General features: G+C 34.7%; 4 protein-coding genes across 14 annotated transcripts in view; 2 read left to right on the top strand and 2 right to left on the bottom strand.

Moving 5' to 3' along the window:
• The window catches only part of LOC139817429 (uncharacterized protein CG43867), a 61,300-nt gene extending 52,471 nt beyond the window's left edge, over positions 1 to 8,829 (top strand). For 7 of the 10 annotated variants that reach the window (XM_071785526.1, XM_071785517.1, XM_071785595.1 and 4 more), the window contains 10 exons: positions 147 to 536; positions 982 to 1,155; positions 3,549 to 3,841; positions 4,473 to 4,806; positions 5,047 to 5,286; positions 5,434 to 5,570; positions 5,672 to 5,801; positions 5,944 to 6,153; positions 6,227 to 6,362; positions 6,685 to 8,829. In XM_071785526.1, the coding sequence (XP_071641627.1) occupies positions 147 to 536; positions 982 to 1,155; positions 3,549 to 3,841; positions 4,473 to 4,806; positions 5,047 to 5,286; positions 5,434 to 5,570; positions 5,672 to 5,801; positions 5,944 to 6,153; positions 6,227 to 6,362; positions 6,685 to 6,749 (2,109 nt within the window). In that variant the 3' untranslated portion in view covers positions 6,750 to 8,829. Of the gene's footprint in view, positions 1 to 146; positions 537 to 981; positions 1,201 to 3,548; positions 3,842 to 4,472; positions 4,807 to 5,046; positions 5,287 to 5,433; positions 5,571 to 5,671; positions 5,802 to 5,930; positions 6,154 to 6,226; positions 6,363 to 6,684 lie in introns of those variants that run through there. The other 3 variants (XM_071785541.1, XM_071785534.1, XM_071785550.1) reach the window with 3 other exon arrangements.
• Positions 8,830 to 8,964: 135 nt separating this feature from the next.
• Positions 8,965 to 10,527, bottom strand: Naa20a (N-alpha-acetyltransferase 20 A). The gene is made up of 6 exons (XM_071785655.1): positions 10,203 to 10,527; positions 10,075 to 10,099; positions 9,691 to 9,781; positions 9,471 to 9,600; positions 9,260 to 9,396; positions 8,965 to 9,175 (listed from the first exon to the last, which is right to left on the bottom strand). Exons 1-6 carry the CDS (start codon positions 10,253 to 10,255, stop codon positions 9,090 to 9,092), a joined length of 522 nt encoding a protein of 173 aa, XP_071641756.1. The 5' UTR covers positions 10,256 to 10,527; the 3' UTR covers positions 8,965 to 9,089.
• A 1,302-nt stretch (positions 10,528 to 11,829) lies between these two features.
• Positions 11,830 to 17,819, bottom strand: Ints8 (integrator complex subunit 8). 2 transcript variants are annotated; one of them, XM_071785615.1, is made up of 13 exons: positions 17,557 to 17,819; positions 16,896 to 17,313; positions 16,560 to 16,797; positions 16,246 to 16,482; positions 15,921 to 16,166; positions 15,424 to 15,673; positions 14,869 to 15,303; positions 14,528 to 14,782; positions 14,060 to 14,306; positions 13,770 to 13,888; positions 13,320 to 13,672; positions 13,062 to 13,168; positions 11,830 to 12,052 (listed from the first exon to the last, which is right to left on the bottom strand). In XM_071785615.1, the coding sequence occupies exons 1-13, from the start codon at positions 17,672 to 17,674 to the stop codon at positions 12,046 to 12,048; spliced, it is 3,030 nt and encodes a 1,009-aa protein (XP_071641716.1). In that variant the 5' UTR covers positions 17,675 to 17,819; the 3' UTR covers positions 11,830 to 12,045. The 2 variants fall into 2 exon arrangements, with proteins under 2 accessions (XP_071641716.1, XP_071641710.1); XM_071785609.1 differs by lacking the exon at positions 11,830 to 12,052 and having other exon boundaries at positions 12,889 to 13,168.
• A 1,625-nt stretch (positions 17,820 to 19,444) lies between these two features.
• Positions 19,445 to 26,367, top strand: part of LOC139817513 (fatty acid synthase-like) — a 20,689-nt gene continuing 13,766 nt past the window's right edge. Inside the window, 3 exon segments of the mRNA XM_071785662.1 lie at positions 19,445 to 22,002; positions 25,518 to 25,762; positions 25,966 to 26,197. Coding sequence (XP_071641763.1) covers positions 21,792 to 22,002; positions 25,518 to 25,762; positions 25,966 to 26,197 — 688 coding nt within the window. The 5' untranslated portion in view covers positions 19,445 to 21,791.

The following is a 26,367-nucleotide window of genomic DNA, read 5'->3' as shown; positions in this document are numbered from 1 at the left end:
TTAACGAAATCATTATTAGATGCATTCTCGAGATACAATGATTGTACAACAAGCGACTTTGATATTATCGTAATTAATTTACACATAAACACTTATTAATTAATTAATCATATCAAATATATTTAATCGATCTTTTAAATCACCAGAATCCTATCGGCCAAATCAACATGAGGGACGCTCGAGTGGAGGAGGTGGAACATGTTTCGGATAGCGACAGTGAGGAGAGAGACGCTGAGTGTCCACACGAGAGAACAATCGGCATCTTTCCGACGCATCAGGGCCCAACTTATCTACTAATGCCACATAAGCAGGATAAGGACAACTGGCTCTACCACTTGACAGTGGTGTCGGGCGGTGGACCGAGCGCGGGCACACAATACGAGCAACTGGTGCAGAGACTAATGGAAACCGACGGTGATCCTAGTTGCGTGCTGTGGCGGCATCCTCTGCTGCTACACACGAAAGAGAGTATCACGAGCCCGCTGACAAGCCTGACTTCGGAATCTCTGCAAACTGAAGCCATAAAACTCTTCAAGGTTGACACGATCCCTCGTCAATTCTTTCGCGATTGCTTTATTGCGATTTATACCAAAATTTTAACATTTTTCTTTTGCATGATAAAAATGACAATTCTAATTTCCAACGGTTTATTAACTTTATTATATTAGATGTTACGATGCTTTCGGAACTTATGGTTTAATTGTTTCTTTTATCTTTTTGTTTCCGAAATGTAGATATGTTTGTTTCATTTTAAATACAGAATTTACAAGTTTTGACTCAATTTTTATGTGGATACTGAATCTTATTTGAGTTCTTCTTAGCTACATTTTCTACACTTTTCAGTTTTTCCTTCTTTTTCCATTTATACTTGATATATATATTCATTTTATCTTAAATGCAGAAAAGTGTATAGCAAGGCGTGGCTAAAAGGAACGAGTTAATGTATCGCTAAAATAATCTGACACATTTCTAATCGTACAGGCTTGTCAGCTGTTTATGTCGGTGGCAGTAGAACAAGCAGGTATCGACTACCACGTGGTTCTAGCGCAAAACGCATTACAACAATGCCTAGACCAGCCTGAACTTCAGTCTGAATTTATATGCGCACTGGTAAAACAGACAAGTCGCCACACGCAACACCGTTTGGGCGTACAGGTAAAAAAGGCCGCCAAACTTGTGTCACTGGGTACTGCGCGCGTTGTAAGTCCTGCTTATTGTTTAACAAAAACAACCGTTCAACCATCCTGTACCATTTTTGAAATTCAAGCGATACTCATCGATCATCCGTTCTTTTTTTTAAACGCGGATAGATCTCATCTGTATCATTGAGCTATTTTTCAGTACCAATCATTCGAACGATATTTCTTTCAACGCGGAAAATGGTACAATGGGTATGCTTAGTCAAGTATTACAAATAATCCTTCCGGGCGTGGTCACGGAGTAGTGGTTTAGCGGAATGGTTCAACTAAAAATATAGCACTCGATAATACCTAATGACAGAAATACGCCGCTTATCGCAGCCATAATACTTGACCAAGTTCAACGACTATTTTAGTTTTAACAATCATTCACACATTTAATTCTAATTTGCCGCTTTAAGTGTGCTGTCTTTTAGATTCTCACTCTATTTCAATCGCATGCGTTTATAATTCTGTTAGGCATCACGATGGTGTTAAGTTTCATTTACTTTTTATCATATACTTTAATATTTATACATCATACCCGATCAAATTACCCTAACGCCCATGTGAGCCGAACATATTTCGACGATTATCATAATATAATCTATGTGAATGTCTATCGATCGCGTCTGTTAAATCTCACGCTTAATCTACGTTGAATCTGTATATACGTTACAAAGCGTAATATTTTTTTTTCTGAATGAGAGATGCGTCAAAATACGTTCCGCGCCACACACACACACTTGCAGAATGGTATGTTGGTGTACATGAGGACACATACAGAAAGAAACATTTTTAAATTCTTTTTTTTTCTAATTTTTCACACGAGTTCCTTTTTTTATAATAGCTGCAATATATAGTTACTTGGATATTCTCTGTTTGAATGCTGCTTAGAGATTTAGATTTTTATCGCCGAATTAGATTCTTCTAACAAGTAAAGTTTATTATAATCCTTTATTCCCCTTTCCAGACAATACAAGCTTCTAAAAAATGTCATCAAGATGCTGTAAAGATATCTAAAAAGTGATTTAAATATCAGATATCAGATATCTTTTACACAGCTTACAGACAACTTTTGAATTCTTGTATTATTCCAATTCCTTTCCCTCTTTTTCCTCTCTACTATCCTTTTCTCCCTCTCCCTCTGTCTATCCTTCTTCCTCTCAACTTTATTGAAAAAAAAAAAAAAGGAAACGTAGTATATGGACATGTTGTCCCGAATTTTGCATCACTATACGTAAACTTGTGAAGAAAGAGCCTCAGTCGTCTCATGTAATGTCAACGAACGTAAACGCAACGCTTTACAGTTGGTACGGTAGATTCACGCGGCCTTAAGAGCTTTTCTCATTGACACATTTTAATTCCCATGCAATTTTTGAGGGTTTATACCGAGTACGCGTTTTTTTATTCGATTAACACGTAGAGTTGTGCGGTGAAATTTCGATTTCTCGTGCTTATCTACTAACTAACTACTACCGAAGCACATTAATTGAAGTTAAATTTACTTTTTAGTGGTGCAAATTTTGTATAAGAAAGAGGAATCGACTTGTCGTGTAATAAATCGGTTAATTAAAGAAAATCAATTGAGATTTATTTTCTAAAATTACGAATTTCTAATTTTCGAGATCGTGGGATGATTTTTTTCTTTTGCTTTCTATTTTTTCTCTCGTTTAACTTACTCTTATTAGATCAGCAGTTTTAGTTTAAAATGAATTATAGTTTTACTTTAAAAAGAATTAATGAATCAAAAGTTAGACTTTTTTTCCACATTGTGCACTTAAATTATATTGCTAATTATTTCACAAAATAAATGGAAAAATTCAATCTTGGGAATTTGAGAAAATTAAATGTAAAATAATTTTTTCAAGTTCTTAAAAAGATAAAATCACTGTTGCACTGAAAAATTTAGCAAGATTATCTGTATTGATCACTTGTGCGTAACACATGCAACACTGATATGATAGAAGAATGGCACAAGGGGTAGAATAGAAAGGAATATAGAAAACCAAGAATCTTTAAACAAATCCTCGCATTCTCTCGAAGGGCAGAAATTCGATTTGACAGAATTAATTTCGCCTCAAGTCTCTTTTAATTCGCTGATTTTTCTCAAAATGTATATATTTCACGATCGAAATAGTATCTATGCATACATATGGAGAATGAATATCCATCTACAAAATGATAGATCGAGAAAATAATAAAAGTAGTAAATAGCTGAAAAAAAATAAGTAAAATGGCATAATGTCGAGACATTTCGTCACTCGTGTAAAACGTGTCGCGTTTACCCTTTGACGACGAGAAGTAATATACTAGGATTGGCCTGAGTTATATGCCGGGACGTAGTAGTATGCCAGCATACCATTGCAGCAGCTCCTCCTCTGCGCCACGCAATCGCTCTTCACCTGCGATACGCAAAGTCCCGCGGCAAATGGCAGCGGTGAAAATGCGGACGCGCAATCAACGGCCTCGACTTCTCACAGTCCTCCGCTCACGCAGGGCCACTCGACCTCCACTATCTTGGACTGCAAAACTAATCCCGCGCAGTATGTGCTTATCCAGGGATGGCAGCTCCTGGCGCTCGCCGTTTCCCTCTTCCTGCCCAAGAACAATCGGTTACTATGGTACCTGAAACTGCACCTGCAGAGAAACGCCGACAGCAAGTGAGTGAGAGCCGGTCGAAAAGCGGATCGATCATTGTAGAGAGTAATGTGAAGAAAAAGCCTCCCTCTCGGATCATTGCAGGGGAAAATAAGAAGAAAAGTTTCTCTTTTAGGAAGGAGAATCAGTTTCTAACAATTGCGCTACTCTGACTTATTGTATTACACAAGATAAACATAAAAATAGATTTTAAAGTCCATTTTGGAATTCCAACGAAGAATTTTAAAGGCAGTGCCTTCCAATAAAAGTATTAGATCTTTAAGAGATGAGATTTGGCTTGCAAGACTCATGAATCTTCACAATTCTATTTTCGCTCATTTTTTGCAGATATAAGATGGATATAAGTTTTTAATACATTTTCTTTTTCAGCAAGTATAATTAAAGATTTCGTTACGAATCTTAGCTTAGTTCAAAATTCTCGGAACTCGAAACTTTCCTACGTGCATTGCTGAAGCTATTCCGACGATATAATCTTTGCGATAAAATGGAATATCTATTTTAATTGATTCAACGAGTTGAATAAAAAGTTATAAAAAAACGAGTTATAAAAACACTTTTCTGCAATGATAAATCCGACTCCAATTTTTGTTAGCGTTGGTTTACCTTGCATCACGTTGCGTTGTATTATACCAGAACGGAATGCGGCAAGTATGCGGCTTATTGCGAGAGAGCCTTGGAACGAACATTGCAGAACGGCGGTAGAGAAGTGAAGCCGTCGAGGATGGAAGTACTGTCGATACTAATGAAAAATCCGTACCATCATTCATTGCCGCACGCCATACCAGTTCACTTTCTGAACGGCACCTATCAGGTTGTAAGCTTCGACGGTAGTACCACGATAGAGGAATTTCTGAATACTCTGAATCAAGAGATTGGCTGTAGGGACGTTCATCAGTCCGGCTTCGCGCTATTCAGCGATGACCCGATCGAAAAGGATCTCGAGCATTTCATCGATCCAGAAGCGAAGGTTCGTGAAAATTGAAATCGCGCGAAATCCCTCTTTTCACACTAAGTTATTCGACACTATTCACATAAAAAATATACTAAATCATTAGTAAATAAATATTAAAAATATACTAATGGGATATTAATAGAATTTATATTGTATCTCTAATAAAATTTACAAAATTAAAAATTTTTAATGAAAATGAAACTTTTTATGCACTTCAATCTTTAAGACTTACAATTAGTACAAACTATGTTTTAGCTATGCGACATTATCTCAAAGTGGGAGACAGCGTTACGAGAGAAGGGCTCGGGCAAATTCGAGAATACTAGAGTGATACAATTGACATACAAATCTCGTTGCTACTGGCGGCAAGCTGCTAAAATGGAAACGGACAAGGAGAGGCTCTTGCTGTGTTACCAAGTGAATCAACAAGTTGTGCAAGGAAAGTTTCCGTTAAATCGTGAGCTCGCTTTTGAACTGGCATCGTTGATGGCACAGGTATGATTCGTATGCGTTAAATACATATGGTACATGTTTTTCATATATTTTAAATAATTGTAGATATACGTTTTATCATATTAATAAATCGTCGAGGATAATTTAATCAAATCATTATTCTGTAAGATTGTTTAATGAATTTTATAGATCGATTTTGGAGAATACAACAATGATAAAGCGCGCGGCAGCGGTCCTGGAAGCAATCCGCATCATCTCGTACTCCAAGCTCTGGATAAATTTTATCCAATACGCTATCGAGCCAACATTACCGCCGATCAGTTGAGGTAAACGATCGATAATTTAACTCGATATCGAGAGAATATTTATTTAAATATTATATTGTCATTTCTCGCTGTTTTATAACAAATTATTTTGATTCCTTCAGGGAATTGCAGGAGAAGTTACAGGAAAAGTGGCTCGCTTTAAAAGGACGTAGCGTATTGGATTGCGTTCGTATATATCTCACATGTACCAGAAAGTGGCCTTTTTTCGGAGCTACCTTGTATCAAGCAAAGGTATAATAATACAAATTTTATGCTACAAACATTTTATATAAGTATATTTTATATAAGATGATTGTATAATAATAGAGTGTAATATAATTATGATTATATACGCGCGTGTGATTTGATTTTACTTTAAAGTAATTTCATTCAGCTGAAGCAAACCGAACCTGTAACGGTCTGGATAGCAGTGTGCGAGGACAGTGTAACGTTGCTTGAATTACAAACAATGGCTGTCATGTGCCGGTATAATTATGCAAATATAGTAACATTCGGCGGTTGTTTGGACGATTTCATGCTCGTCGCTTGCCCGGACGAGGGTGCGGCCGAGCAGAAATTGCTTTTCGCACTCTCTAAACCCAAAGTACGTATAATTATGACGTTGTGGGAAGCTACTAGAAACATATTTATTTCATCGGCATCGTAACGTTTTTCAGATATTGGAGATAACGTTATTGATCGCCGACTATATGAACGCGCTGGGCCACGCTTTACCGGGCACTCCACAAATGAATACTCTAACACGCAATGGATCACACCGGTCCATCAAATCCACTCTGAGACCTGCGACTGGTCGGTGAAAGAGAGATTTCTGTTTTCTTAACGTTAAACGTATTACAAAATTATAATTATATAGGATTGTTTCGGAGACTGATAAATAAGGAAACAAAATTACTGTGAATATTGATCTGAAATAGCCACTTTTGATTAGTGATTTCTTGTATCATAAATGTTGATTAATTTCTTTGATAGACAAACGACAAATTAAAAGTTAAAATGAATAAATATGTAATTGTTTTCTGTCTAATAAAGCAGCAATTATATATTGCTAGTCAGCAATTAACTCTAACTAATATTTTACAGAAACAGTGCTTAATGAATTTTATTTTTACAGGTTCAAGCTGTCTTCCAACTCAACCTGACATATTGAAATCGACGCCGGATCACCAAAGACCTTAATAAAAAGGCTGGTCATGTTAATTTTTCGGAAAGATAATGGGAATATATTTCTTTGATACGCGCGAAGATCTGATTACGATGTATATTTTCTTTTGTTGTTTGTATCATATAAAGGCAGCGTAACAGTGCAGTATTAGTATCGTACACTGCGATGTGCGGTCGTTTTTTTTTTTTCTACGAAACGCGCAGTTCAGACGCATTAGAATCATGTTTACGTTACGTCATATGTGCATGTAAATTACTATCGAAGCTTATATAAGAACGTATCTGTGTAAATACTTAACGATAAGCGCAAGAACTAATCACGAACGATCGTGCTGGTGATTTAGGGAGCGGCTGAAATCGAATCGAATCGATCTGTAACACTGCCTAATTAGTATGCGCGATTACACATCGAATAGTTTCATCCCGCGGCTACGTACGCTGAGACTTTTGCTACGTATTTATATATCAAATTAAGAACACAACAGGAACGAAAAAGAATGTGTAAAATATACGTAATAGTGAAATGTATTCACTCCGTGTCGTGTATTATATATTAATCGAAGTTATTAAATGTTTAGGAGTATATCTCTCTCGAATGACACAGCGATGCGTTCTTTCCCAATTTTCGATGTCGAACGAAATACCTCCAAGCCTACACGAATGCTATCGCTGTGTCATGTAACTCATAACACAATTGTTTCTAATTCTATCCAACAGTTTTTGTTGCGTTTCTATTTCTTCGGACATAAAAATCAATTTTACTTAAATTTATTTTGTTAAAATAAAATAATTTTTGTCATATTTAAATTTAACTGAAATTGAGAGTTTATATTTAATACAGATCTGAGTCGTGCGTGAGAATTTATAAATTTAATTGAAATTATATATTTCATAATTTCAATTTATTCGAAATTAAGTTCGATTTTGTGATATATTCGGGCAAGAAAAGAAGAGCTAAATCAAGAGAGAAAAGATAAAGATAAATTTCTTTTAACAATCATATGTTACAAGATTTACAAAAAAAAAGAAATTGACTATATTTCTCTCTTCTTATCTTTGGACGTCTATTTGTTTCTTTTATGTGAGGCTTCTCGCGAAATCAATCAACAAACAGAGGAAAATCCGATATACTCATATTAACTTTGATAACAGCTAGTCTCGTATCTGATATTTATTTAAGGTATAACCAACTACATGGTTTCTTTTTCTTTTTTTTTACAGGTTCACGACCAAATAGATGTAATTCGGGAACGTAATTTACTATTTAATATAATTAACATTGCGTTCCTACGCGTAATACGTGTGCAACACTGTGTATTAAACATGCGTAACGATAATGAGAGAATGAAAGAGAGAGAGAGAAGTTTTGTACTCGCGTTCGACGTGTCCTACGTAACTAGTAAACGTCTTCCTTCTAGCGGTTACAAATTATGAGCTGAAAGTAGGGCTTTCGTGCAATACGTACAAGACTTCTACGGTTTTGTAATTTTCGAGATTACTATGTGTCTGTCCCGAGCGGAATAGCGGGTCTCGATTTTCGAAGGATCTCTGCGAGGTGTCTGGAGAACGTCTAAAAAAATCTCAGGCGTCTTCACGATCTCTTTTAAATATCTGAAAATATGGACGGACTGTACGGACTAGGCGCGCATATACTCGGCTTCATTTAGCACACTGTGAATGTTTGTACGAATAATTCGAACCTCAGACTATTGAGAGCAGTACAAAGATATGCAAGAACGACATTTTGTCCTTAATTTTTTATATAATATATCGAAGCGATATCGAATGCTGTTGCGTGGGTGATTAGCACCCGTGTATCATGACGTAGTTGAGGGAATCGTACGCGTATTACACTCACCTATTCGTGTAAATATCATGAGAACGGACTTGCGTTTCTAAAAAAAGTTAGTAGAATCAAAATAGGCAGCTAGCAATTTACACAATCGAGCTCTATCTGAATCGCGTTCTACCGAGCCTATCTCACATCTTACATTTATATTTATTATTTATTCGTATGAAAAAGGTACGAGCGAGACAAGTGGAAAACATTGTGTACTATTGTACAGAGGAACAAATAAACTGCACATTAATACAATTTTACAGACGTCGATAGCGATTGTCGAATTATTTTTTTATCTCACTTGAGAGAGACTGGAGTATGCTGATAAAAGGGAGGACCATAAAAGAACATTAGATATTCTGTGATAAATGTAAAGAAGTCACTATGAAATTCGTTATAAATTTTTAACGTACATATATTTCTTACGTAGTCATTAATTTTATGATAATTTGTACAGAAAATTTGTGTATAATTTACTTTTCAGTTTTTGTCAATGCGAGGAGAAGCTCAACGCTTCAGTCCACCTCTTCCGGTCTCACAGGATGTGTTAGTGGAATCATAGATTTCTTTTTCACATCTTTCGACAGGGCTTTTCTCATGTCTGGAAATAGGATCTATTACAACATCTATTATATGTCACGCACATAAAGATTTTACTATTTTATATTTCTTAAAGAACCTTTACCATATGCGTCTTCGTCTGGATCCCCATTATAATATTCCAACACTGTCCTGTATACAATGTACCCCAATTGTTGGTACATTGTAATAGCCACTTTGTTGCTCACCCTAACAAAGAGGTCCACAAAATACGCCTGTTTCCTGATTTAAATAAAAATATATACATATAACAAGGGGTATCGATAAGCCATGACAGGTAATAAATTAGAGCTTACTTTTCTGACACGTCCTCAAGATACTTCATCAGCATCGCAGCGAGACCGAGCCTTCTGTAATCGGGAGAAACTGTGAGGGCTGTTACGTGACCATGCCAATTTTCTCCGTGACCCTCAGCCTTTCCCATGACTTTGATGGTTTCAAATAATAATAAAACGTTAACGTTAAATAAACTCACGCTTTTACTCGCAAGAACGTACTTGGATCAAACAAACTTACTGTAACCCATAATTTCGCCACTTGGAGATTCTGCCACTTGAATGTATTCCGGCCAGTGTGAGAGGTAGTGCATGTAAAACGAAAGGCCGTACTAAATAGAAATGTGAAAAATCAAGGAATATAAATTGTTTCAATGAAACGTAACTCGTGTAATGTAAAAACACTTTAGTTTCTTAACTTATTGGACAATGCTCCACTTTATTATGGATAAAATTATTTCATGTAAAATTATTCATTACGAACGAGGTGATTTTGGAATAATTTTTCTCCAAGAATTTATTATCTTTAAACATTTATCAAATTTTATATCACGATTAATATGATTCAATAAACTTGAGATAAAATAATGATACGTTATCAATTTTTGATCAGGCAAAAGGATACTGTTTCTGTGAGTGGATCCAAATTCCTGAAAATGACAAATATAATCATAATACTTGGCATAATCGGTATAATTATCGTTCAATTGAATTTTAGGTTAGACGAGGGAAACTCGTTTAAAAATTACTTACACGTTGTTGAATTTGAACAAGTCATTGCATGTGAAAGGCCTAAGTGTCGTCATTTTTTAAAGTTGTAGAAGAACTAGTTTATTTGGATCACTTGTCGATAGAATTTAGCTGAAACGGATCAAAAGGAGAACGGTCGCACTCGACTACTCGACAACAAAACGTACACTTATTACAGTAGGCGTAAGCGCCACATACACTTTTATACCAGTCGATAATTAAAACACGCTATTAATTAAAATCCTCAAAAAATTATCAATTATATTATTAGAATATATTTAGATAGAAAAGATAACGAGAATTGAACTATATGTATAGGAGAGTCTCGGGAACTCGTCAAAATTATTAGGAAAATACATTCTAATTCTATATACTAAAGAAATTAGAATACAGGTCTTACAAGTCTTGAAAAATTACCAAAATTATTAGAAAATATTTTTATAGAAAATAGAAAATATAGCGAGAAGTAAAATACGCAATTTTTGAGATTCTCAAATAATTATTAATTATTAAGATAATATATTCAGATAGTAAACACTGTAAGGAAAACGTTCTTGAGAATCTAAAAAATTCGCCGAAATTAGATGTTACATTCTCATAGAAAAGCGAGAATATACTCTCAAAAAATCACTAATTATTAAGACAAAATATTTACATAGCAAGAATTATAGAGTACACGTCTTATGAATTTCGAAAATTCATCAAAATTATTAAAATATATCTTGATGAGAGGTTTTTCGAATCAAAATTAAAAAAAAAAAAAAATCTAATTTAGTTTCGTTTTTTCCTCAATATCAAATATTAGAACAATTTTATCAGCGGCCTTTCTGCAAGTTGGGGATAAGTAATAAATGCTCTACAAAAAGGTTTGTAATATATGTTCTTGTTTCAGGTGTCGAATATAGTATTATTAATAATTGTAATACATGAATGAAAAATGCTTGATTTCTTATTTTTACGTGTTATTTACATCGTTACACGAGACTGGAAAAATGTGGACTGCATACATCTCAATACGACCGAAGAACTGCGACGCAACGAATATGCTCAATTTCATATGGAAATAAACTTATCATTTTAGAGAAAACAGCTTTACTGATTAGAATTCAAAACGCTGCTACTTCTCCTTGCGTTGCGACGTCAGACTGTCATGCATGGTCATTACTACGACTTCTATCAATTCCGGTATCACCACACCATTGACATCGATGAAATTCGCGACAGATTTGGTCACACTTGTCTCATTAAAGACTCCCGTTGACGCGCTCCTGACTGACAACACCAAATTGTATTTATCATCGTATTTCTTTAAGTAGGAACTTGCCTCCCAAATCATGTCAGGATTGAAACCCGCTGGATCTCTGAAAGCGAGAAAGATTGACATTTTATGCAATTCTACAAATCCATACTTCTATTATACATTCAGTATTAAATATGACTTTGATTCTTTCCTCTGTAACACATTGAAAACTGAGTTTAAATAACTAAAGTGATAAAAACAAAGAGACGTCCTATAAATCATAAATCATCAAATATATGTAAATATACCTTTGAATTGCAACTACAAATATGCCTTTCTCTTTGTACGACGTATACACAGTCAAGAGCCCCATTAGAAGAAAATAGAAAGAGACGCAGGCTATTAAAACAGGCTTGGAGGCAGGGAATGGATATAAATAATCGCACAACAATGCTACGATAGCTATTGTAACAGCAATCCCGCAGAGAAAGAGTCTCCCATCGAGGAGACTAAAATTTTCTATGTAGTTATATTTCTTCGTAAGTACGTCCTTGACCGCATCGTCCAAGGCATTTTTCACGGCTGAACCGTCCCACTTATTGATCTTTATGACCTGCGGAATTAAAAGTATTAAACACTTTTTGTTTCTGCAACAAGAAAGTATATTTTATATAAAAACAAATCGCGAGGGGTTGCATTATAAAAAAAATTATATAATTTATATTGTAAGGAGAATTGCATACAGGCGTCCGAATTTTTAATTAGAACATATACATCTCTTGCTCAGAAAATTAAAAATTAGAACTTTCGTTTTAGTTGCGAAAATTTGCAAATCGTCAACAATGTATTTAAAATGCACTGTAAAAAAAAGATCATTGCACAGTTGAGAGAAGACTCCCGTTAAGACACGATTCCAGTTACTCGGGGTATCATACGTGGCAACACGAACGACCGTATTGTCGGTGAGGCGAATATCGCGCGATCCGGAGTAACAATCCATTTTCGTCGCGGATGCACGCGCCGTTCGTGAAATGACATTTCGGCAACGAATGAGGATGATTTCAGTTATGAGTGAGAAACATACGGAATTGTCTGCTGCAGCCATAACGACCGTAACCTCTCAGCAAAATATACGTCGCGACTTCGAGATACACGGACGAATGATCGGACTTGTCTTGTGCGTCGGCTGTCGATCGCTATCAGCGACCATAACCTCGAAATCGTTCTCGATGGGACGTTCAGGGAAGGGGTATTTTAGGGCAATGTTTCAATTATCCTACATAAAGCTGTCGCGGCAAATGTCGATTGGCCGTTGTATCGGCGTTTTTTTTAGAGATTTTATGCCTCCTATATTCAACCAATCACGAATATTTATAAAGCAACTCGCCTTTACATCGCGCAAAATTCCGCGAAGTTTAAACGTTTCTCTAATTAGGTCGAAACGACGGATCAATCCAACATATTTATTTTACACATTGTTTTGTAACGCAGGATACATTTAAACGTAAAAAATTCATGCAACGCGTACGAATGTACGTATTGTAACTTACTAATGTATTCGATATTGTATGTATAAATGTATATTATTAAAAAATCTCAGGCAATCCTTTCAATAAACATACTGTTTCGCTAGCGCTCTCAAAAATTTAGCTTTACGAATATTGGCCGCTTCTCTTTGGATCTCTTCGTTGTTGTTGGAGTTTAATTCCAGCAAACCGATGACTTTGATCTGCAAAATGAAATTCTTGTATAAGAACAAAAACGTAAAGAAATCTGATCGTGTGATATTCATTTAAAGCAATTATTTGATTGTTATTCGTATAATTATGCAAGTATTATTACACCATTCAACGCTTAGATGACTTAATTCAATTATTTACCGCGAGTTGCTTTCTGTGATGTTCCCCGCGTTTCGTGTGCAAATGTATGAGATACTCGAGTATCGTAGTATCCCAAATGCAATGATAATACGCGTCCATAGCATCAGCCGCGGCGCAGCTCTTTTGATCGCTGGCTGCCATTTTAAACGCCAGAGAATAATCTACTTCCTCCAAAAATTGGCACAGCACAGCCGCCTGAGTGTAGCACTGTAAATGAGCGCAACACTTGATCATCCTTCTGTAAACTAGATCGTCTATCTGCGTGCGTGATGTGATGGGTTGACTAAACAAATCACTGGCTATCATGATTGCCTCCAAATAATATCTCATTGCACTTTCGTAGTACAATAGAACTAGAAAAAGGAGAGACAAGTATAAGTGTAATACAAAGACAATATAAGTATGTATATAATAATATTTAATACTTGTATTTGTGACGGGACAACATACCAAAATTGAGATCACCCATTAGCCTCAACCAAGACACGTTGCAGGGATAATATTTTAAAGCTTGCGTCAGCAGTTGGAATAACAGTTCTCCAATATGCCTGATGTTATACGAATTTGCACTGTAAACGTTAATTTCTGTATCACTAAGACATTAAATACTCCGCTGACTTCCGAAATACATTAGTATTATTAATATTCAAATTTGAAATTGTCGATGTATATTAGGGATACGTAATATGTATTACAAGTTTTGTAAAAACTACAGTAAATATGTAATATGATAAACGTACTTCGGTACTCCGGCAGGCCAAAGGGATAGATACTGCGTGTGTAATTCCAAACTAGACTCATCGCGCAAGACATTGTGCAAACGACCCAATAATGATATCACCACATTGAGGATCATAGGTTCCCGTAGTCGAGTAAATGTATGGGCAATACCAGTGGCAACATCTCTCGATGAAGAACTCCCGCTGTTACTGCCACTACTGCTACGTTTTTGTGACTGATCCCTAGCGGGACCAAATGCGGCTAAAACTAAGATAAAACGCATGATTTTATTTGATAGAACTTATTTTAGTGTTTATATTTCTTATTTTCTAATATAAAATACACACAATTAGACTATTTGCAAAACTTGCGTTTGAAGAAAAATTAATCTGAGAACATTATATCAAATTAACATGAAGTTTTAAGGCTCGAGGTATAAATCTTACAAAAAAAAAAATTTTGTATGTGACTTTAATAAAAATACATACTCATATCCCATGCGTCCCGTGGAAATTTGCGGGTTCCTTTGTACTTAACGATGTCCTGGCAAACGTTGCTGATGGCAGCTGCAAATTCAGTGTAATTCCAGCGTTTCTCCAAACTAGTAAGATAATCCCATTCGGACATATTTAGAAGAAAGACCGTACAATATTCTATTATTTCTTGTCGCGGAATCAGCTGATCGGACGCTTGTAGTGCACCGAGGCACTGTTTACTCCGTACAATCATACTTTGCACATCACCTGAAAAGTAATATCGTACTTGTATATTGAGCTATTACAAATTCGCCATTTCTTTCACAAACATTTTTAATTCTTCATGCACGTACAACCGTTCGTCACCGGCCAAGCCTGGAAACACTTCCATATCTCGACGAGCAAACATTCCCAGCTCACTAATTTTGACAGCTTGAAGACTAACGAGCCTCCGCTTTTCACGTGCTCCTGGTGCTCCTGTCCTGGTGCTCCTGGTAGCTCCTTATCCAATATCTTGAGCAGTTCAATGGCACCGTCGAAGTTTTTAGAAGTCACCAATTCTCGACTCTTCGCGAGCAGGACGTATGAATAATCCTGGATAAAACCCCTGGAAAGTGACATTAATACACTCTGCAATGGAATGGGTAACTCCCAACAGCCATTTATATGATATAACGATTTTATTCGATGTTTTCCGTCCAGGCGGATCAACGTTTCACGAATTACATGAGGATCATAGGACACTATCAATTTTTGCTCCAATTCGAACACTTCGATCCTCGCGTTTTCTATAAATTTTTAACAAAAAAAAGAAATTTTAGTCAACATGTAAGACCATCAAGTAAAGTCTCAGTAATATCTTTAATAATATTCTATTTTCTTTTTTTCTCATAACAGTTTGTACTTACGTATATATGGTACAGATGGGATACCCCAATCGTTATGTAGCAACAAGCTTGGTAATTCTATCTCATCAGAAATAGCTGCTTGTTGAAGAGTAGCGAGTTCTGCTTCATCGAATAACGATGTGTAGGAAGGATTGTTGAATATCTTTGAAGCAAGCCCTTCTATATTAGTAGTGTTTACAAGATAAAGAAGGTAACGTGCAATTCGTTTTTTATCCACAGTCGTTACTTTTTCCAAGACATTATCTAAAGCCTAGCACATAACAAAATATGAATAGTAATTAATTTATTTAATAATTCAAAAAAATTTTATTAAAAAGTTTATAAATTGATGCGTATTCAAAAAAAGTTAAGAAAAGCTATTTTACAGAATAATAACAAGAAAATCTGAAAACTTTTATTTTCAACTATTTAAAAGTTAGGAGAAATGATTTTGCCAGTAACCAGAGAGATTTTTTGATTGAGAAAGACTAAAAAATATGAATAGAAATTATTTTTACCCAGAATAAGATATCCAGACCCTTCGTACCAGCTGCCTTAATTTCAGTTACATAATCACCCAGAACTATATTGTCACCAAGGATTTTTCTAACCAGATTCAAGCACTGTATTTGCAACAGAAGATCCCGGGCAACCACAAATTTCCTGTTAACTAATCCGCCTTGTACATCCAACTCCAAATTGTCTCTATAAACCTGTGGTATCTCCCTGAAAACATTATCTGCTTGCAAAATCTGCAATATATTCTGCAGATTTTGCGTGTGTGGTGAATATATAGTATCAAAAAGTAACATACATGTGATAAATGCTTAAAAATATACTCACAGTGTATTGATCTTTGATAGAAGCGTGCAAACGCTGCGTAAGACTAGGCGTGACTTCCTCTATCGGCACTTCGCACGCTAAACAACAGCCATCTAAAAACTCTCTTTGTACTTTACAATATGTCAATTTTTCTGCCGGGTTAAAATTACTGTACAACTCCTTCGCTTGTTTAATATGGCATTTGGCCTCTTGATACTCTTCCCTCAATAAATGAAACATCGCGAGATCATAATGTATCTAAGAAGCAAAATAACATACAATTTTTTTTATCAACTCCAACAAGAATAGCAATATCCAGTTCGCAAATTTTGTACCTGACATTTAAACTCGTCTATGTTCACCAGGCACATATTTTCCCAATTTTGCTTGATCTCCGTACTGTCTTCGGTCAGCATTTGAAAAGTGTCAAAAGACAGAACCTTTGGCTTTATATCGGGCATTTGTAAAATACTGTTTAGGGCACTTACACTGCTTGGTATGTGCGCTTCTAATTTCCTAATAATATCATCTACTATACCGGGAGGTACATACGTTGATTCTTGAGTACCTGGTCTAGATTGCAATAAGATTGTTTTATTCATAGCTTATAATGAAGTAAAATCATTTCAAGGTACTGCAACAATGCATATTCGTATAAAAATAAAACTTACATGTGAAGTAATTGTTGTTTCGGCTGTTTGTTGCCGAGAGCCCTACAAATAATCGCTCTTAGGTGCCATCTATGATATAAAACCAATGTGAACAGGAGCTGGTCGGAAGCGGTTTCCATAAAAAATTCTGGAATTGTAGGAATTTCCACCACAACGTCCGAAGTGATATAAAACAGATCTTGCAGTAACGTCAACTGTATCGGCAGCGGTAGCTTCTTCTCTAGCACGTCCAAGTCCCATTTGAGGTAAGCCGCTACTTTCAGTGAGAGTATCTTTAATGCCAGGTTTCTGTGAGTCCATTTGCTTGTGCCGTTGGATTTTACGTCATTAGATTCTGAATCAATCGCCTTTGGCTCGGTCTCTTTTTGATCGGAATTAATAGTCATAAATTTTATCATCAGGTCTGTAGGCGATGGATCTGAAAGTCATGGTGTTTAAAAAGCTTTCGTTTAATACAAAATTAATATTATTCATTCCATAAGTGGTTTCATCAAATATATAAAAAGGAACAGTTCGTCATTCAATATTCTTTAATATTAGAACTATTTCTAACATTATGCTAATTAATAATAATAATGAAAGTGTTTCTAATATTATTTCAATATTATTCCTGGAATATCTTGATTCCATGCGGTTAGAATAACGCGCTACAATTGTTTACCCGGGAATGGTTTTGACAGGTGTTTCTGCAACAACGAAGGATTCAACAGAAACTCAAACCACAGTATCGTGTCCGGCGAGATCGGCACGGTGCCCGGTCTAAGCAAATCCACATCCATAACACCGATATTGTCATTAATATATCCACAATTAATTAATTTAGCGTTGCGTTTTAAACGCTCGTGCGAGATGCCACACAAACACAACGATTACAAGCACGGGTCATGAAGAATGAACGAAGATCGCGCACTCCGTCTTCTTCCTCGTGGCGCACGTGGATTCAAATAAATGCGGCTATCTTCACTGCGGATTAATGTCCATTTCTATCAATGTAGATTAACTTCAATCTCGGGTTAATTTACTTTTTATTTTTTTTCTTTTAAATATAGGTCCATATATTTAGCCCCTCATCTACGACAAAATACAAAAACATTAATATATTCAGATTGTATATCGTTTGTACATTCTTAATAATTGATTTACTTTTCATTTAAATATATATTTTTGTCTAAAATATAAATAAATAATTTTTATTCGAATTCAGCGGGTAAATGGTTCGGCTGCGTATAAATGGCTTCTGCACACAAGACACGGAAACGCTTGCCGCGCGGAAAGAAGCGACGCGTAGCCAATCAACGTGTTGCTTTTCCGTAAAAACCAAAAGTTTATTGGCTACCGCGTCGCTTCTTGCCGCGCGGCCGGCGCGGCAAGCGTTTCCGCGTCCTGTGTGCAGAAGCCATGGTGCGTCTACATTGGCCGCGTTCAGCAGATACAACTATTGAGGCCGGTATTCATAAAGATTTAGCCATAATCGTAAGGCCGTAAGAAAATAAACCAATCACAATCGATTATTCTCCTTGCGCTCGAAGAATAATCGAGTGTGATTGGTTTATTTTCTTATGGCCTTACGTTACGACTAAAACTTTGTTACGTGCTATGGCCTTAAGTCTTATATTAAGATACTTTAAATATCACATGAGGTGTAAAATGTAAATATCACAGTTCACAGTTTGCAATATAGATAATTAAAATCTAATTTCGAGGGCCACCAAAATAGGCTAAAAATGTCCGATTTTGGGGTCACTTATCTTTGTTCTCGACAATACGAAGAATACTAGTATAGAACTGAAAATATATTTTATAAAATTATTTTTTCAACAATAAAAGTTCTATTTTTATTATAATGCTTCTAGGCAGAAACGCAAAATCGGAAATACGTCTATTATAGAGGTCGAGAGGTGACTTGCAGACCATCAAAGAATGTTTTATAAACAATGCACCGTTATTGTGAGATTATTAGGTTTTAATTGTGTCAAAGGAATTAAAATGACACAAAATTACATGGCATCTAATTCAGATATTTCTAGACGTTGTTTTAGACTAGATTTAGCTTCGACATCTAATAGATGTATCTCGCGTTTCTCCATGGGTCCGTTATCTCTCCAGGATATCTAATTTTCTTGGTAAACTTTGCAACACTTTTATCCACAATGCACTCCTCAACTTGCATATTGGAAGAGAATACATCAGTTTTTTCGCTACAATGATGACTACTTATGGGTGTTTCTTTTTCAATATTTTCTTGTAGCTTATTTAAATTAATTTCACTAGCTTCATTATATTTAACTGAATTTTTATCTTGAATAATTAACTGGTTTATTTGAAATTGCTCAATTTCTTCGATTTCGTTAGGATTTAAATTATCTTCATTTTCAGATATTGTCTTACTGTAAAAATATTCAATTAATAAACAATTTGATTAATTAAAGAAAAAAGAGAGAATAATATATATTTAATGCATATTTTATTTATATATTCAAATTATAAAAAGTATCTTAAAGCATATATTCTTATATTTAAAGTCATTTAAATACACATTTAAAAACTTTTTAGCTAATAAGACAATCTGTATATGGATCTATATGGATGCTGTACAAATCCGTTTACAGACTAAGTATTTGAGATGATCTATAAATATAACAATTGATTAAGAACAAGCCTTAGTGCGCACTAGGCTCAGTGTGCACTAGTGCAAGCGCCCGAATTCGCTATTAGATGGATCTTTTTTTGTGTATGCATTGAATACTTCTACTTGCACGATATTTAATTATTCCTACATGTTTTCCTAAGGGGAGATGATAAACATTATGTATATATAAACTGCAGAATTTTTATTTTAAGCAAATATTGTCGTCAGGTGACAGCTGGTATGTGCCCAAAATAAGTAATATTTTTTAATTTTTTGGTGTTTTTGATATAAAATCGCGTTTTTTAGTTAGATTTTTTATACTTTAATTCTAGAAAAGATTTTTGCAATTCTATAAAGCCAATTAAAAGATCCATCTAAAAACGATAATCGGTAAATCATCATACGGCTGATGCAGGGTCCCCTTAATATGCTTTCGAGAGTTTATACATTACAAAGTTAGATAACATTTTTGCTGTGTCGCCCGTGTATAAGAGAGAGACAAAGAGTATAACTTCAATAATTAATTACTCGACAACTATGTAGACAATTTGCCTTCATCTTTGGCATATACTTTAATACGTTTACGCGAGCGTTACTTCTGTAGTAACTTACGATAATTCCTTCGCGTAAACGGGATTTTGTAGTAACTTACGATAATTTACTCCGCGTAAACGATATATCGTAAATTACTACAGAAGTAACGCTCGCGTAAACGTATAGTAATAATAGACGAATATCCTCCATAAATTTGAACTAATTCTTATTAAATTGATTTGAGTAACCACCCTCCTTAAGTTTCAGTAACGAAAAGTTCCAGACAAACTTGGTATACATAGCACTTGACATTTATGCATTGACGTAGTTAGTTAGTTTTTTCCGTTACTTGACATCGCTTGACAATCGAAAATGATTTTACATATGCGTCAGATATCAAAGGTTAGCGGATATTATTCCTATTGTGAATGCGTAAATGCGTGAATACATTTTATGCAAAGTAGACATGACAATGTCTAAAATTAAAATTAATTCTCATTTATACATATATTGCACGCGTGAATTATGTAAGTCTATGTGTTTATTAAATAAAATCTGAACATGCATATTCCAATGTGTTAGGTTAATATAAATGGGTAATTAAGAATTCGATAACAAAATTAACAAGTAGCAAGTAAAAAGATTTGGGACACGGTCAACAGTGCGTAAGTTAACGTTATATCAACCTTTAATAACTAATAAAATACATAATTATAATACATCGGACGTTTCGGTTCTGTTTTGAGTCGTTTTCAGCGATGTGCTAACAGTCAAAATAAAAAAATAATCAACAGTAAAACTTTCCACGAAAAAATTTAAGTGAAACTTGATTAATAAATCGTAGTTTGTAATATGATCGAAACAGAAATAACAGTCAGGACAAAGAGAAGTATAAAGTCACACACTCACCAGAGTTCAGAGAACGCGAGAATAAAAAACATATATTTGTAACTTCGTATTTTTGAAATAGTTTTAAAGTTTAGTTTATTCCATTTAGGCTATAACTTGTGAGTTAATATATCGAATATTCAATTAGTGAAAAGAATCCGAATAAAATCAAAATTAGGACAAATACAATGCGTGCGTATATGCGTGCAAGTTTCGTACAATAAGCAGATTTACGCTTGCCAGCATATATTACAGCTTGTATATCTCTATTTAAATTGAAAATAATTGATGTAAAATATATAAGAAACATTTTTTTTCAATAAACTTAGAATGTTCTAACTATGTTATATTTTCTTTCTGAATTCATTCTGTTACTACGTATTGGCAAACTCCTCAATAATTTCCACGATTGTGTGATAAATATATCATAACGGAAGCGTCAGCTATTCAAACATTTACAATTTTAATCGGCTTCATCATTATCATGTATGTAGAAGTATACCGTGCACGAAACAGAAACATCAGACAAGGATACAGAAACATCAGACAAGGATACCTATTGTCCCCATCCTTGTCTAATGTTGTCTCTATCCTTGTCTAATGTTAACGATACGGATACGGTACGGGTACGGCACGGCTGTGTCTGAATCGACCCTAATATACATGCACAGAAACTATAAATAGAGGAGATATTTAGTTTCGACTTCACTATTCAAGAGTGTTTCAATTGCCACGGTGCCGCGGTGCTTCCACTTCTTATTAGTACGTATATGTATATAATATTAAATTGTATTTTATTATTTTCTTTATTTTACATTTATGTCTGTTTTCTCAAAAAATAAATAATGACATTTTGTTGTAGAATTTGTCTGTTTAAAAAATATAAAGATACTATGAATCGACCGAATTTATATATCAGCGTCGATGCTGAAGAAGAAATCGTAATCTCTGGTATTGCTGGCCGATTTCCTAATAGTGACAATTTAAAAGAATTTCAAGAAAATCTTTTTAACAAGGCGGATCTTGGTTCGAGCGATCATGGACGGTGGAATAATTGTAATAATTTTTTTTTAACATTAAAGAGGTTGGTTGTTTAAATCAATATGATAAGAATTAGTCCAAATTTATGGAGGATATTCGTCTATATGGGAATTTGTCGACCATGCCAAAGTTAAAGACAATTGTCTGCATGGTTATCGAGTAATTAATTATTTGAAGACAAACTCTTATCTTTCTTTTATACACGGGCGACATAGCAAAAATGTTACGATACCTGTGATGTAACTCTCAAAAGCCTATTAAAAATGACAAGAATTTAATGAGAATAGATGCAAATAATTCTTTACATATTTAGGAAAGACTTTTACGAAGACTGATATATAGTTATCAAGAAATTGTAAAAATAAAACAGCATATTGCCACATTTTAACGTATTTTGATTTTAATTGTACAAACAACTTTAAAACCTTAATTTAAAACCTTAAGAAACAGCTAATTAAATGCATTCCACATATTTATTTGCTAAAACTCGTTTATTTCACGCGTCGAAAAATTTGATTATTTAGAGTTCCCTTTCGCAATCGTCCCCTCTCGCCGCCTGCCCCGCAATGTGACGGCAACCAACCTCTTTATATTTTCAAAACTTTATTAGGAAAAATATTCGTTTTATATTATCGTATATATTAATCGTAATTAAAGATTTGCAATACCTAATCCAATAATTTTTAAAAACGATATCAGAATCCAAAAAAATTGTAACCCTACATATACGTACACAATATATACATATATAACGAAAACAATCCTTGTAAATGTCGAAAATTATAAATTATCTTTTATTAATTCAAACATCTTCATGGCTTCGTTATTTCTAATATCATAATTGAAAATGATCCAGATGCATATTATAAATCCTTAAAAACATTTTCATTTTTTATGTAAAAATAAGTATATATTACACTGGTCTGTTATATATATATATATTACACTGGTCAACAAAATCTTATCGTTTTCAGATTGTTTTTAAGGGAATAGGTATTTTTTACTAATTTGGTTCCGCTGAACAAGTAAGAAACTGGCCTTGAAAATACTAAATTGGCTCTGGTTTTTTAAATAAACGGGGTCAAAAGTGCCAAAAAACGTGTTTTTGGTCATTTTTGAACATCTGTCGAAAAACGACGGGAGCACCGTATTTCTTAAAAAATAGAGCCAATTCATGATTATTTTCGTTTTCAGATTCGGATTCTACGGAAAAAAATCTATCAGAATCAGTTGCCATTGACCCGACAAAAAATCCGTGTTCCCCAGTGTTATATAAATATTCTTATAAAATATGACCTCATTTTCGCGTTTTATGAACTGATGGGTGATTTAATTTACTTCTCTTATCGATGAAGTTCTGGCTGTCATTTCTATTTCGATTATATTATAAACTATGATATTATAGAGATAGGCTACGAGCCTTCGCACAAGACTCTCGTCTGGCAACGTAACGTAACATAACGTGAGCGGTGAGTCAATGCACAAGAAACGTACAACACCGTAATTGATACGTTTCTTGTGCGTTGATCCATGTTACGTTACGCTACAATACGAAAGTATTGTGCAGAGGTTCTAATAAGTTTTACTTGAATTTTCTCGCAGGTTATACTACTTGTAGACTACCAAATTTTCTCGTTGGAGAGTGTGAGATTATTTTGATTCAGTTGTCACCGCTGAAGATCTGACTATTCAAAACAAAACCGAAATGTCCGATGTATAATTATACCTACTATAATTCTTATTACTATAATTATATTACAGTAATAAGAATTCTTTGACTATAACTGGCAATTTAATTAATAAGTCCACACGACGTTTCGACTCTAATTCGAGTCCTTTTCGGGACCGTACATTAATTATTTGTCGAATTATCCTGAAAATCATAAAAAAATGTAATTACGGGTATGGTGGATACCGTCCCGAAAAAGTTGGTTTACGATACCAATTTGTAATTAAATTATTGCCATTTCTGAGGACAGTAGTGTCTAGGAAATTCAGCTCATTATTATTTTCGATTTCGTAGGTGAATTTTAGTCGTGGATGATAATTATTAAACACACTATTACTACGTTTAGCGAGCGTTTAGCGAGCGTTACTTCTGTAGTAACTTACGATATATTACTCGTTTACGCGGAGTAAATTATCGTAAGTTACTACAAAATCTCGTTTACGCGAAGGAATTATCGTAAACGTAGTATGTGTAAGATCTTTTACTCGCCTGACGAACCTACGACGGCTCAGTTCCACGGTAGGAATGGACAACAGATAATCTAACTCGTACTTCTATTACAACGGCGTCTTTACTTTTACTTTCGGCGCCAGATTACAATATGCTACTTTCTCAGTCCGTGTTATACCGCGTACATACGTCCACTCACTCACGCATATACTTTCCACATTCATGCTGAGGTGACCGCCACGCGTCGGTTACGATTCGGATTTACAGTAAAGACAATAAGGTACTCATCTGTGTGCTTGTATAATAGAATAGATTGCGCTTCCCTCGTTGGCTTTTTCGCCTGTTCCGGGGACGTTCGCTCCCTTCCCCTCGAGTCGCTGATAATATGCCGGGCGGGCCGTATCAAGATCAGTATTCAGTTCGGTCGCCGTAGCAAGATCCGTATTCAGTTCAGTCGCCAATCGGAGAAATTCAAAGGTGGCTGTCTCGGCCCTTTAGAGGTGTGCTTAGTTCGGAGTCCTCAGAACGAAAGAGGACGAGGCCGAGCTTCGCTGGAATCATCGACCAATCGGCCACATACTCGTTTTTTGACGAAATCTGTAGAAAATTCTGTCTACAATCAATGAAAACGTTAATTTTGTGAAGTCTTAGTATAGGGATTACGTGTTAAATAATAAAACTTTGAAGCTCTATATCTCTAATTCGGTGCGGCTGTGACTTCTAAAAATTTAACATATGTTATATGGATAGTGCTGTCATCAAGCTGTACACCAAATTTTAAGGAAATCTGTAGAAACGTGAAAATCAAGAGAACGTCCACAGAGTCAATCTCTATTTGTCATAAACTATTTTTGTTATTACATATTGCTCATTGTGTTGTCCGTAACCGTGGTGTACAGATGTGTTTCCCCTAACACAATCAATTTTTAATTATTATTTTAATAACTGACCATGTTCTATCTCTTTACAACGCACAAAGCATATGTAAGTTTTGACTTTCTTTTATTAACCATAATTATTTGTAATGTAACAATTTCCGTTTTTCTTTCTAGTCATTACATTTGACATGCAGGCACATTGTCGTGACTATTGAATTGCTTTGTAAGAATATGTACACTTGAAAAGAACTAGAGTCGAAACGACGTGTTGACTTATTAATTAAATTGCCAGTTATAGTCAAAGAATTCTTATTACTGTTATTTATCCACTGGCGAAGAATATTTCCTCATTTTATCTATATTAGTTATTATAACGTTAACTTACGTTAACGTATGTACGCTTTGTTAACCGCATTGTACTGTCAAAGCCTCCTTTTACTTGTTACTTTTTAATATATTTATTTCTTATATAGCTTATAATATGCCTCATCGAATTGGCAAAGTCAACAATATTGAGAAATTCGATTCAAAATTTTTCAATATATCCACAACAGAAGCTCATATAATGGATCCTATGACTAGAATGTTACTCGAGCATACTTACGAAGCAATTATCGATGCGGGTGTAAACCCAAAAGAATTACGGGGAACAAGAACGAGTGTTTTTACAGCAATTTCTTTATCAGAGACTCGATCATATTTTTCTTTTGATCCTCAGGTAAGATATATTTAATTAATATATTCAACATAATTATAATAGAAATTTATTTATGAAAATGATAACCATGTGTAAAATTCTTATTGCAAATATGGAAATCTGTTTCCTTAGTATGTAAAGTTTAGAATAATTATACAATAGTTTTTAATAATTTTACAAATAAATTTGACTTGTTATTTATTACAAACATGTATTGTAATTAGTTTGCTAGATTATCTATGATTGGATGCAACATTTCTTTCATGGCAAATAGAATTTCTTACTGGCTTGGCGTTATTGGACAATCGCATAATATTGATAGTGCATGTAGTTCAAGTAACTCTGCTATAGTGAAAGCTTACGAGCAGATTCGGTCCGGAAGTTGCGATGCTGCCATTATCGCTTCCGCCAATTTATGTTTCCATCCTCATGTCCAAATGCAATTTTACACTCTAGGTATGTATTTGTTATATCTTATTATATTGTATGTTACGTCATAAAAATTATTAATATTGTTAAGGTTAAGGTAAAAATGATTAATATTGTTATTTGTCCGTTTGAAGATAATGAAAACTCCGAGTGAATTTGATTTCAACAAAAGAAACTTTATTAGGGTAACTCCGGTA

This window comes from Temnothorax longispinosus, chromosome 1 (assembly GCF_030848805.1).
Source record: "Temnothorax longispinosus isolate EJ_2023e chromosome 1, Tlon_JGU_v1, whole genome shotgun sequence".
NCBI classification, from domain to species: domain Eukaryota; kingdom Metazoa; phylum Arthropoda; class Insecta; order Hymenoptera; family Formicidae; genus Temnothorax; species Temnothorax longispinosus.
The sequence above is the reverse complement of the archived record's forward strand: the minus strand, read 5'-3'. Positions and strand labels throughout refer to the sequence as shown.

Excerpts from the sequence above, each read along its gene's own strand:
- Naa20a (XM_071785655.1), bottom strand. The coding sequence starts at position 10,255 with ATGACGACACTTAGGCCTTTCACATGCAATGACTTGTTCAAATTCAAC. Across the intron at positions 9,782-10,074 it reads TGGATCCACTCACAGAAACA|TACGGCCTTTCGTTTTACAT; the intron begins GTATCCTTTTGC and ends ATTTCTATTTAG. Across the intron at positions 9,397-9,470 it reads CTTGAGGACGTGTCAGAAAA|GAAACAGGCGTATTTTGTGG; the intron begins GTAAGCTCTAAT and ends TATTTAAATCAG.
- Ints8 (XM_071785609.1), bottom strand. The coding sequence starts at position 17,674 with ATGGATGTGGATTTGCTTAGACCGGGCACCGTGCCGATCTCGCCGGAC. Across the intron at positions 16,483-16,559 it reads TAGACGAGTTTAAATGTCAG|ATACATTATGATCTCGCGAT; the intron begins GTACAAAATTTG and ends TTTGCTTCTTAG. Across the intron at positions 13,889-14,059 it reads TGGCCTGCCGGAGTACCGAA|TGCAAATTCGTATAACATCA; the intron begins GTACGTTTATCA and ends TAACGTTTACAG.